At 31.2% G+C, this 14284-nt stretch overlaps 1 protein-coding gene across 1 annotated transcript; it reads right to left on the reverse strand.

Moving 5' to 3' along the window:
• Positions 1–335: 335 nt before the first annotated feature.
• LOC110641016 (probable glutathione peroxidase 2) lies at positions 336–7322 on the reverse strand. Its single transcript, XM_021792606.2, has 6 exons — positions 7011–7322; positions 5930–6006; positions 1118–1179; positions 895–1013; positions 641–808; positions 336–546 (listed from the first exon to the last, which is right to left on the reverse strand). Exons 1-6 carry the CDS (start codon positions 7149–7151, stop codon positions 514–516), a joined length of 600 nt encoding a protein of 199 aa, XP_021648298.2. The 5' UTR covers positions 7152–7322; the 3' UTR covers positions 336–513.
• Positions 7323–14284: the final 6962 nt, after the last annotated feature.

Genomic DNA, 14284 nt, shown 5'->3' on the forward strand with positions numbered 1-14284 from the left:
GCAATTAATGATTTTCTGCTCTCCAATTGTTGAATCAAGTACCTTTAGTGTTTGATATAAGGAAATAAAATCAGAGGAATTTGTGCTCTACACATTGGATTTTCTTCTTGCTTGATGTTAGTTTTTCAAGCTTGACAAGGAAGAAAGATCAATTTTGAATTATTTTTATTTTGTGTTTTAAAAGTTATAACATTTAGTTTTTAATTTATGCAACACAAATCTCTATATAAATACAAATCAAATGGTGGTTCTGGGTTTCTTGGATTAAAGAAAATAAAAATCAGTATCAACTGTGAAGATACTATTCTGTATTTCTCAAAATAAACATAAACATCTCTAGACAATCATCTGTAAGTATACAAGTCATCTTATTGATGATAAAAGTACAGATGTGCATTCTGATAATTCAGGCAACATGATCATATGAACTTGTGATACAAATCCACCAAACATATAGATTACACACTGAAATATATAGCTATTCTCTACCATGAAAGATCTCAATCTTGGTCTCTAAGAAGATCCCAACAGATTCTGTATGTCTTTCTGCAAAAGAAAAATGGAGAAACATCAGATAAAGTCTTTGGGAATCCTTCAAATCATCAAACATTATTATTGAAGGGAAAATTATTGTTCATACCTCAATTTTAAGGGGTGATGTAGTCGGAGCATATCGCTCCACAACCTTTCCCTCCTTGTTCACTAAAAATTTTGTGAAATTCCACTTGATGGCATCTACAAAAAATCCACCTTTTTCTGATTTTAGGTACTTGTAGAGGGGCGCTGTATTCTTCCCATTTACCTCGATCTATTTCGATCGGGAAAGGACATTTAGAGAAAACTTCCACCCTTCTCTAAAATTATAAGAACTAGAAGCTTGGAAACAGGTATTACCTTATCAAAGATTGGGAATTCAGCTTTGAACATTGTGCATGCAACTTCTTGAATCTCCTCATTGCTTCCTGGTTCTTGTCCAGCAAACTGGTTGCAAGGAAATGCCAGGATCTCAAAACCTGCCATAAGATTCCTAGCCCATGATTACAAACTTCTAACCCATATAAATATTGTGAAACAGAAGAATCAATAAAGCTTTTGTGTACAAGAATGGTAGACCAACCTTGGTTTTTGTACTTTTCATACAAGACATTCAATTCCTTGTAGTTTGATTGCGTGAAACCACTGCGTAATGAAGAATAAAAATTCAGTAACGATGCTAAAGCTTTGAAGATCATTGGAACACTGTAATATTCTTGGTAGATATAATATTTTCTGCATAGATAAGAAAATATAAAAAAGACAAAAATGAAAGCTATAGTTTAAAGCTCTAGTTTAGTTCAAATAAAATTATCATGGTCAACTCAACTCAACTCAACTCAACTAAGCCTTTATCCCAAAAATTTGGGGTCGGCTATATGGATTCGCTTTTTCCACTCTGAACGATTTTGGGTTAAATCCTCAGAAATGTGTAATGCTTCTAAGTCATGCTGTACTACTCTCCTCCAAGTCAATTTAGGTCTACCCCTTTTTTTCTTTCTATCCTCTAGCCTAATGTGCTCTACTTGTCTAACTGGAGCCTCCGTATGTCTACGCTTCACATGACCAAACCACCTCAATCTCCCTTCTCTCAACTTATCTTCAATTGGCACCACTCCTACCTTTTCTCTAATACTTTCATTACGGACTTTATCTAGTCTAGTATGGCCACTCATCCACCTTAACATTCTCATCTCTGCAACTCTTATCTTAGATGCGTAGGACTCTTTCAGTGCCCAACACTCACTACCATATAGCATAGCCGGTCGTATGGCTGTACGGTAAAATTTTCCTTTTAATTTATTGGGAATCTTACGATCACATAAAACTCCCGTGGCACGTCTCCACTTCAACCATCCGGCTTTAATCCTATGACTAACATCCTCCTCACATCCCCCATCTACTTGAAGGACTGAGCCTAGATATTTAAAGTGATTACTTTGGGACAGTGCCACTCCATTCAAACTAACTCCTTCCCTATCACCAGTTTGGCCTTCACTGAACTTGCAATGTATGTATACATCTTCGTTCTACTTAACTTAAAACCTTTTGACTCTAGAGTACTTCTCCAAAGTTCTAGCTTCCTATTGACTCCTTCTTATGTCTCATCTATCAGAACAATATCATCCGTAAACATCATGCACCAAGGAATACTCTCTTGTCTATGTTTCGTCAGTTCATCTAAAACTAATGTGAAAAGATAAGGGCTTATGGCTGATCCTTGGTGTAATCCAATTGAGATCGGAAAATCTCCTGTGTCTCCTCCCACTATGCGCACAATAGTAGTTGCTCCTTCATACATATCTTTCAATACTTGTATATACCTAATAGATACCCTCTTTTGTTCTAACGCATTCCATAAGACCTCTCTTGGAACACTATCATAAGCCTTCTCCAAATCAATAAAAACCATGTGTAGATCTTTCTTCCCATCTCTATATTTCTCCATCAAGCTTCTAATGAGAAAGATCGCTTCCATAGTTGAACGACCAGGCATGAAACCAAATTGATTGAGAGAGATAGAAGTATCATGACGTAGTCGATGCTCCACAACTCTCTCCCACAACTTCATAGTATGGCTTATGAGTTTAATTCCCCTATAGTTTGAGCAACTCTGTATGTCTCCCTTATTTTTAAAAATAGTTACTAAAATACTCTTACTCCTTGATTCATGAATTTTCTTTGAGTTTAGAATCTTATTAAATAATTTAGTTAACCATGCCACTCCCATATCTCCCAAATACTTCCACACTTCAATTGGTATTTCATCGGGTCCACAGGCTTTACCTACTTTCATTCTCTTAAGTGCTTCCTTTACTTCTAAAGATCTAATCCTTCTAGTATAATTTACATTCTTTTCTATTGTTCTATAATCTATATTCACGCTATTTCCATTTTGACTATTATTAAAGAGATCATTAAAATAATTTCTCCATCTTTCTTTAATGTCCTCATCTTTCACCAACACTTTTCCTTCTTTATCCTTAATGCACCTAACTTGATTGAGATCTTGACATTTCCTTTCTCTACTCCTTGCTAATCTATAAATATCTTTCTCCCCTTCTTTAGTTCCAAGTTTCTCATATAACTTTTCAAAGGCACTGTGCTCTTGCTTGGCTAATTGCCTTTTGCCTCTTTCTTTGCTATCTTGTATGTTCATATGCCTCATTATTATCACATTTAGGTAATTTCTTATACCATTCCCTTTTTCTCTTCTTGCCTTTTGTACTTCCTCATTCCACCACCATCTCTCTTTTGAGGGTGGTCCATGTCCGTTAGACTCCCAAGTACTTTTCTAGCTACTTCTCTAATCTTTGATGCCATCTGTATCCACATATCATTGGCCTCCATATCTAGCTTCCATACTTGGACTCAAGAAGCTCATTTTGAACTTCACTTGCTTTACTCCTTTGAACTCCCACCACTTTGTTCGAGCTACACTATTTCTTGACCTTACTTGAATTGTTCCTAAACTTGACATCCAAGACCACCAACCTATGTTGACTTGTTAAAGCTTCTCTGGAATGACCTTGCAATCCTTGCATAGAGCTCTGTTGTCTTCTGGTTAAGAGGAAGTCGATTTGGCTTCTATGTTGCCCACTTTTGAAAGTCACTAAATGTGACTCTTTTTATAAAGTAGGTATTTGCTAGTATTAGGTCGTATGCCATAGCAAAATCCATGATGCTTTTGCCCTCCTCATTTCATTGCCAAAACCAAAACCTCCATGAATATTCTCATAACCTTGCCTATCACCTCCTACATGTCCATTCAAATCTCCACCAATGAAAACATTCTCTTCATTCGGTATGCTTTGCATTAAATCATCAATGTCTTCCCAAAACTTTTGTTTACTCTCACTATCTAGTCCTATTTGTGGGGCATAAGCACTAACTATATTTATTGTTTCTCCGTCTAGTACTAGCTTTACTAGTATAATTCTATCTCCTACTCTTTTCACAGCTACTCTGCGTCTTTCAATGTCTGTCTATGATTATACCCACTCGTTCTTGTTTCTCTCCTTTCCGGTAAACCACAGTTTGTACCCTGAATTACCCACTTCCTTGCTTTTCTCTCCTACCCATTTAGTCTCCTGAATGCAAGCAATATTCACCCTTCTCCTTTCCAAGGTATCCACAAGCTCCATTAATTTTCCTATAAGTGATCCAACATTTCAAGTACCAACCCTGATCCTCCTCCTATCCTGCTCCTTCCTAATTGGTCTCCTTCTATGATATCTTCTATTATTTTCTATGTCTATCTTGTGTTCTGTTCCACTATTTGTTCTATGGACTAACTTCTTTACCCACACTCGTCCATGATGTGGGAACCCTTGCTCACTTAACACCACACCCGAGCGCCGGCATGGCGCATCACTTTCGATGAAGCCCTACACCCTTGCATATTTCTCACTGCACCCGGGCTTCAATGTAGCGACACGCCCCAACGTTTATATCATTTGAATCCATATCATAAAGTGTGACGAAATTTTTACGCTGGTTGTCACCTACCGCAACCCTCCTCCTTTATCCGGGCTTGGGACCGGCTAAGCGCAAACTACTTAGGCGGAGTTAAAATTATCATGGTCAGATAGAGAAAAAAAATTAACTAGCAAATCTTTGAATTACAGGTTACAGGAAACATGATATTCATCAACACCAAATGTATTTTGAGAACTCAACCAAATATAGGAAAATGTTTTGTGAAAGAGAATTATCTTTCCTTGCTTGTAAAATTGAAGCAGAGAATAGGTATGAAATCACCTCAGCATTTGGCTGTGCTTGAGGATCATGAGAAAACATAATTCCTCATTCAAGAATTTAATGCTGGCAACATGATGAAGCTATAGGATACAAATTCATACTTAGTGACAAAAACCCAGTTTTGTAACATCAATGATGGAGTTAATTTTTTTTTTTTTTTTCTCTTACAATTATCTAACACTCACATGATCTTTTGCCAAAAATATAACCTGATTGATATTACGGCTCTCCAAAATAGTATGTATGGGTGAGTACCGACTAACGGGTAAGCCTACCTGAGCATAGTCCGAGTTACTACGCCTAGCTTGGATAGTCAACCTAGTTGACTGAGTAACAATGCTCCCCAATCGATACTCGGAATGTCTACCAGAAGATAAGGAATTCTCACCGGGTTTATAGTCCTAGCACTTGTAGGACTCCCAGACAGGTTGGACTCCTAGTCCTCTTCTAATACCAACTTCTAACCCCACATACCAGTTCAATTTCCCCTTACTGACTTAAGCATCGTAGTGGTGGTTAACTAACCCATCCAATGTTCTCTGTTAACTTGTAGATCCAAGATCCAAAATCCATCAACTATACCCGAAAAAAAGAAAAACAACATTAGTGATAAAAAATAATAAATATGTACGCACACTTATATAAGTATGTATGACCGATCAAATTTCATCCGCGAAACACCACTCCAAAACAGCCCTCAACAGTATTAAGCAGTTATCAATTCAGAAGAAGCACTTGTTTCTTAATCTTAGACAATGATTTTTCTATAAACCATTTTCTCAGCAGAACAAAACTGCAATATATAAAGCTAGTTAGATGTTCTTCAAATATTTTCAAGGGAAGAACTTTTAAATCATCCATGGAGACGGGCATTTAATTTGGAGGCCATATTAATAACAGATAAAGAAGGTTAGATATTTCACATATTAGGTGTGAAATTGTGAATGGTAGGTGCTGGATTTAAATTAGTTTGTTGAATAATTGGGCACAACGGAAAGAGAGACCATCCAGGATCTAACCAAGATGAGATTTACATGCAATCTAATAATAGGCCAAAACTAAAGAAGTTAAAATCATAAAGTGAATAAATCAATGAACAGTAAATCAAACACAAAACAATTTCTACTCAGATTACCATTTGGAAGCAACATTCACAATCAGGAGAACCTTCCCGCTGTGTTCGCTCAGACTTACGTCATTTCCCCGAATATCCTGCAATCCAATGCAATTAGAGACTTAATACACACAAGCAAATTTTCTCTTTACTTCATAGAAGAAGCCAAAGTAAACACAGTAATATCCTTTAATGTTGAAATTACAAATCCATATTAAACTGGGTAATAGATAAATTATCTGAATATATGTGATCCAAGAGGCCTCCTTTCCAATAAATAATTTGCAAGAAAAGAATTCAATTGAACTATCACACAATCATATTTGATTTCAACTTCCTTAAAAATGAATTTTTTTTGAAGAAGAATTGAATTCTTTTCCTTCCAAACATGAGAATTGACCAAAAAATTTAATGAAATTAAAATTCTAGTTTAGGAAAATAAGAAAGGGTAAATGCTAAGGAAAATCCAACAGGCCTTCAAATTAAAGTCTAGTCTTGAACAATATTTTATTTCCCACCATGATCAGCAAATTTTGTCAGGTAAAACTTGTAATCTGGCATTAATTCAAACAAAAATTCTCAGATTTGAATGAAAGAAAATACTTAAGAACTTGATTGCTTCTAATTTTTTCAAATAGGAAATACTCTCAGTAACAAAAAAATTAATATAGTTCTAACAAAAATCAAAAGCTTCAGAAACAGGATCAAATCATAAGTAGAACAACAAGAAATCTATTACAATAAGGGGAAGAAAAGTCCTGAAACAAATAACTCTAAAATCAACGGATAAGAATGGAAAACTCATTTGGGTTATCCAAGCAGTGTTTAATTGCTCACAAAAATTTGACTAAATGTCTTTTTCTTCTTTTCTACAAGCTTAAACACAAAAAAATTAAATTGACTAAGCACACTCTCTACAGAGTAACAAAACACAAAGTAAGCAAAGGGTTTTCTGTTTTTTCATCTCTTTTGAGAGGCAGAGAGACAATAAAGAAGCACATAAAGTGAAAATCCTTTGTGTCATCTAGTTTTCTCAACAACCCACAAAGAATACAAATGAAACAAACCCAGATATGAAACTAGAAGAAAGATTGAAAAATACCTTGACAGTGAAATCATAGATAGACTTGGGAGACTCTTGAGCCATGTTCTTGGAAGAAAAAAAGAGGGGGGTTTGGTAGCTATAGAAGAGCAAGATAGCAAAAACAAGAAAGACAAGAGAAACCCAATTCGTGAAATGCATGATTCAGAAACTGCCATATATAATAACACCATTTCAAAATGCTTTCCTTATACGAGTAGCTAACTTAAGAAAGCTTATTTAAAATTACAGTGTAAAACTTTGACAAAAATTTTGAATTATAGAAAATTATTTTATGATTTCCCATTATTTTTATTGACTGCATGTTGTGTTTTATGGGAATTGGTGAATTTAACACTACACAAAATTAATCTTTTAAATTAAAGGACTGAAATAGATTTAATGTTTGTTTGCATTAAAATTGAAGCGTTTTATTTTATTATTTTAATATTTTTATTATTAAAATTTATTAAATTTAATTTTAATTTTTTTAATTATTATCTAATTAATGTATTTAAAAAGTAATTTTCTCCATAATAACCTCAACAAACAATGCTAAATAGACTTTAAAATCTCATACCCCTTCAAATAGATTTAATATGATAGAAAAATATTTAGATAATTAATTATATAAAAATATTTAGATAATTAATTATATAAAAATATTTAAAATATATTTAATATGATAGAAAAATATTTAAATAATTAATTATATAAAAATATTTAAAATATAAATTTTATTTATAATTATTCTCAATTAAAATTTAAATTTTTTTCAACTAAATATATTGAGAGAGTTGGTACTCAAACTTGACTAATATGCTTTTATTCACTAAATTAAAAGACTATTTAACTTGACTACTTACTTTTAACTTTTGATTTAAAATATATTTTTTAACTTATGAGTATAATTAAAAATAAATAATTAATTAATAAAATTACTTTAAAATAACTTTAAATAAAATAAGTGTTTGATTAAAAAGTGCTTAAAAGTAATTTAATTAGTTAAAATTATATAAAATGATATATAATTAAGTATTATAGTTGCTAAAATGGTATGATGTTTATATTTTTAAAAATTATTATGATAATATAATTTTTTACTTGATTAAAAAATAGTCTTAAAACAAGTAAATAAATTACAAGATAAATATTATTACTTATGACTTCTCACTTATTTTAAGTAAAATTTTTATCTTAAAAATCAAACCTATACAATTTACTTATAACATTTTCCTGATAGATTAATTTTAATGATTTATAAACTAAACCAAAACCCCTCTAAAGGAAGCTAGGCAACTAAACTCCAATTTAAAACCTCTTAAAATGTAATTTTTAAAAAATAAATTATATGTTGCCATTCAAAATTGGCTATAATTTTTGAACTCCTAATTAAGGATTTATATTATTTTTATTAATTAATAATAAAAAAATTAAAATTTTAATTATAATATTTGTAAATGAAAAATTTTTGTTAATAATATTTGACTTTTCAATTAATGATCTCCAAACGCTAATATCTAGTGACTAATTTATAGTATTAAACCAAACAAGATCTATTTCTAATTGTTAAAAGTTCTCAACTTCTTATTTACCATTTATGTTGGGAGGTTTTAATTTTTACATTGAGAATTGCAAAATATAAGAGCTCTCTTTTATTGTAGTGTTTATCTTATTATAATTTTTTTGAGCAAATTAATCAAAAGATGGGCTCACCTAAATTTAATTTGAAATCGATCAAGTTTATACAAATTTAAATTGTGATTGAATTATATTAAAACGGTTCGATTTAATATATATTTATTAAAAAAATATAAAATTTAATAATTAAATTTAATTAAAAGTAGATTGCAATAAATTGTGCTGAAATCAAGATTAAAATTAGAATAAGTCAAAGTTTTTTTTTTAAAATCTTAAAAATAAATTTTGATTCATAAAATCAATGATTGATTTAAATTTAATTTTAATTCCAAATTAGACCGGCGGGTCAACTAATACAAGTAGATGAAGATTCTTGCCAATTGAGCCAAACATACGGCTATTTTAATGTCAACGTCAATAGCATTTTATTTTTTTAAATAATAAAGGCTTTCTTTGAAAAAAATATTAAAAAATAATTAAATTTCTATATAATTATATATTTTTTAAAATAATTTTTTTTAAATTAAAAAATTAAATTATTTCACTTATTCCTCTATTTAAAAATTAAAATTAAAAAATTTTTTAATTAATTTCTTTTATTAATTTTCATATTTAAATATTTAATAAATAAAATAATTTAATTTTTTAATTAAAAAAAATATTACAAAAAAAATAAAAAACACTTCAAAATTAATATAATTATATGAGAATTGAATTGAATCTAATTATTATTTTATAAATATTTTTTATTTAATTTTGAAAAAATTAATTAAATTATTATAAAATTTTAATTTTTAAACAAGTTATAAAAAAATATAAATAAAAAAAAATTTAACAAATTTACCTATAAAGGGGCTAGTTGAGGCGGCAAATAAGGCAAGAAATGGGTATGGATGGGGCAGATAGGCAACATTAATGTTATACATGTGTGAACATGAGATAGAAATGCTTCACAAATTTATTATTATATCCGCGGAAGTGACGTAATGTAATTAAGGAAGAAAGAAGCTTCTAAAATTAGTTGGACCACAAATTTTTATTTTTTTATTTTTCAAAAATAATTATATGCTTCATTTTCTTTTATTTATTTAATATATTTTTTTAAATAGAGAACGGTCATATTCTGAATTTTTTTTTTGTTATGTCCTAAAGTTCTTCAATTCAAATAAAAAAAAAAAAAACTCAATTTGAACAAAGAATTTCGGTAAATTCAATTTTAATTTATCTAAATGTGTTAAAAAATGTAATTTCTTCATTTAAAAATTAAAATTTTATAAGAATTTAATTTAATTATTTTTTATTAATTTTTATTTTAAAAAATCTAAAAAATTAAATTTTCTTCTTTTAAAATAAATATTTTGTAAAAAAAAATTGATTGAATACTTAATTTTTATTTTTTTTAAATAATTTTTTAATTTAAAATTTATTTTTTTTCTAACTATTAAAATTAATGAAAAAAAATTAATCAAATTAAATTCTTGTAAATATTTTAGTTTTCAAATAAGATATTTAACTTAAAATAATTTTTTAATAAAAAAAATTATATTAAAAATAATATAATTATTTGAGAATTAAATTAAAATTTTTTTCTTACAAATATAGTTTTTAAACGAAGTCAATTTATTTATCAAATTAGAAATGAAATTAATTAATTAACAAATTAAATGTGAAATAATTTTAACTGATTTGATTAATTTTAATTCTTATGGGTTTTTTTTTTTAAAAAAAATGTAACAATTTGTTTTTTTGTCAATTTTAACATGGAAAATTTCATTACAGCGCCTACGGCGTCAACGTATACAGTAGATTCTCCAACTCGCTATTCATTACATGGAAAATGGAAGTGATAATCACTTTGTGGTTTCAAGTTTCAGCCTTTTTTTTTTAATATTATTTTAAATGGCGTTAAAAATTATTTTTTTATAAAAATTTAATAATTTATTAATAAAAATTATAAAATAAATACAATATAATCTTTTTTATAAAATATAATCAAAATACTTCTATTTAAAGATGATTTGAATAAAAAAATAATCTTTTGAATAGTAAGTGGTCATTTTTTATTTTAGATGATAATTTTTTTTTATAATATTGTCTTTTCAAAAACTCACTATCTCTGTAACTCATAAAAGCGATTAAATAACCATGCACGTCAATGTCAATAGGAAAACAGGCTATACCAATAGGTTTCATTGATGGATGTACGAGAATATTCAAAGAAAAATGAAAGAAATTAACAATTCATATTGCATTTCAAAGTGCCAAAGAGTTCATTTAAATACTATTAAAATTGATATAAAAGGCTAATAAATTGACTCAGCTAGAGCTCACACATCTGAGCTTAGAATTAGACAAAGTCCACTCTTCCAAGCTCAGAGCCGGACAGAGCTCGCCCATTTAATCTCAAAATCCAACAACTAAAGGAAGCGAGTTCTGAGGAGATCTCTGAGAGTGTTCCGACCTATTTTAAGAGATCAAACAAATCAAAGAGATTGATACTCTTTGAGTTCAGACCAAACGAAGATCACACCACTGATCACGCCTAATTCCCAGCATAATCTGATGATGCAAATAGAATACTCACTTTCATTATATTGAATATTCGATTCATAATCCGATTACTGACTTGAGCATTGACATGGTTGCTAACCACCATCGGCTCTCACTTGTTCTTTGATTTTCAGGAGACTCTCAATGCAATCAAATCCAATATCCAGGAAACTCACGGCAACATCAGTTGGCGCTATCTGTGGAAAAAAACCACCGACTATTTTTTCCTCCACCTTTCTTATTAAAACTTTGTTTGTGGTTTTTTTCTAGAAAATTTTAGATTTCATTCATAACAGTTTCATGGCCGATGTAGGTTCAAACTTTGGAAAAACACCTTCAGAAATCTTAGGTGACAATCTTAGGTGACATGGGCGCTCTACCAATGGCAATAGACCCACAACCAAATGCAGCAACCCATGGAACCTAGCCAGTAGGCCTTTCTGATCCCAATTTAATGATAAAAAAAATCAAGAAAATGAAAGCTATACTAGAATCATTAAAGAGAGAATACGAGTAAAATATTAAAGAGTAGCACCCCAGATACACCAATGATAATACCGCTAACTCCACCTTTCGTAACCACCATACCATTTGGAAGGCCAGCCAGAGAAGTAAAATCTAGAAACAGCAAGAGCAAGGCAAAGAGAGTTTATTCCGATGATGACAAATCATACTTTGAACAAAGTGCTCTTAGCCAGAAAATTGCATGGGCAATCACAAATTTCCAGAAGAATTCTCACGATGATGATTATGGAATGGGAGATGGTTCACCATTGAATGAAGAAATATTATTAGAAGTTTTTCCACCAAAATTTAAATTATCAACTGTAGAAAAATACGATGGGACTTCTAACCCAGAAGCCACTTGGCAAATTTCTGTACAATGATGCTTTTATAGAATGTTAATAATTTTATTTTGTGATGCTTTTATAGAATGTTAATAATTTTGTTTTGTGCAGGACTGGCCCAAAAGTGGTATCAAAGGCTGTTAGACGGTTCTATAGAGAATTTTGAGCAACTGGCAAGCTCATTTAAGCAAAAATTTGCGAGCTGCATTCCACCCATAAAACTATCATCTAACCTGAGGAAGATTCGATAAGTAGAAGGAGAATCTCTTAGGGAGTATGTATCCAGATTCAACGCAGAAGCTATACAGATAGAAAACCTCAACCACAAAATAGCCTACGTGGCGATAAAAAAGCAGTCCAGAAATAACAGATTTGTGGATTTCCGAATAAAAAATCCAGCTTTGGACTATGAGCAACTGATGGAATGAGAAAAAAAGTACATCAGGTTAGATGATGAAAGAACAACCTTAAAAGAGGAAAGATGCGCTGGCTAAAGTTTAGAAAGGAGATATGAAAAAAGACGCAGTGATTGGCAAGGTTATGGTTCAAACTCCATAACCTCTCGATGAGAACGGTATAGCTTTTACACACCACTGATAGAATCCAAAGCCCAAGGATTAATGTGGATACAGAAAAATAGTCAAGAAATCAAATGGCCATAGAAAATAAAGGCAGAAACTGCAAACCAAAGAGACAAAAAGGAGTACTGCCATTTTCACGATGATCACGGATATACCACAGGTGAATGTCAATAATTGAAAAATAAAATCAAAAGGCTCATTTGGCAAAGAAACCTCAGAAAGTTTGCTAATACAGAAGAGAGATAGGATAAATCAAAAGACAAGAGCCAGGAAAAACATGATACAAAAGAGCCATTGAAATCATCAGTGTTATAGCAGGAGAACCAGGAGGGCATAAAAATAATAGTAAAAGGATAGTTGAGGCAGTTAGCTCAGAAAATATGTTTTCCATTGACACAGAATCCCTCTCCAAGGATCCGATCACTTTCAAACTAAAAGACTATGAAAATATTAAAATAACTCATTATGATCCTCTGATGATTAATATTTTATTGAACAGGTATATGGTACAAAGAGTTCTCATCGATATAGGGAGCTCGGTCAACCTAATCACACTAGAAGTTTACGAGAAACTAGGATTGAAAATGGTAGATCTTGCTAAAGTAATATTCCCTTTGGTAGAACTAGGAGACAAGACCGTGCTAGTAGCTAAAATCCAAACTTGACAGTAATCTTAGGCAATGAAGTCCACAAGCATACAATATATGCAGAGTTTATAGTAGTGGACATCCCACATTCCTTCAATGCCATATTGGGATGACCATTTTTAAATGGTAATAACATCTTGATTAACATGGATTGCTTATCTTTGAAACTTCCAGCTCCAAGTGGAATAGCTGTGGTAAGATGGAGCCGAAAATTAGCTTAGGAATGCCATAACCGATCTACAAAAGTTACGAGCAAGGTCACACTACAATCGATCTCCTGGGAAAACCAAAAAGTAGCATCTCTCTAAAGCCGGCAGATCAGATAGAAGAGGTCGAGCTCCATACGGGAAAGAAGATCAGGATCAGCATTGCGCTGCAAAGTCCAAAGAGGGATGAGCTCATCAGAACGCTTGCCAAAAGATCATCCACCTTTGCTTGGAGTTCGCAAGAAGTGCCAGGAGTAGTGTTGTAACATCCTCCCGGTAGCAATTCCGTACATCCTACTGTTCCGGTGACCGGTGTCGGTCCGGACAGCTAGAACGTCCGGAAAAATAATTAAATTTAAGTGAGGGACCATAATTAACTCAAATATTAATGAGAAAAATTTAGTAAAAATTTTAGAAATAAAATACATTAAGTCAAAAGAGCCTGCCCAAGCGATGGGTAACAGAGGTAAGTTGCGGTTCGCAACGAGGAGCCCTAGACAGGAAAAAATCATAAAATAATTTTTGGGACTCCAGAGAAGGGTTATTGAGGTTCCTATGGCATTAGAATGCCAAGAAAATATTTAGAAAAATTTTTCAATCCAGATGACCAATTTTGACCCGTTAATCCAAACGTAGTGCATTTTGGTCATTTCGCTTAACGAGCTGATTTTTGGACGACATCTCAAGTTGAGTAAATAAATAATATAAAATAAAATATGAATAAACATTACTAGAAATCAAATTGAAAATGATTAGTGGAGGAAAGGAAAGAAAATGAAGAAAAAGCTCAATTATGACATCTTGATGATGTCATTTACAAAT

Source organism: Hevea brasiliensis, chromosome 6 (genome assembly GCF_030052815.1).
Source record: "Hevea brasiliensis isolate MT/VB/25A 57/8 chromosome 6, ASM3005281v1, whole genome shotgun sequence".
Classification (NCBI taxonomy): Eukaryota; Viridiplantae; Streptophyta; class Magnoliopsida; order Malpighiales; family Euphorbiaceae; genus Hevea; species Hevea brasiliensis.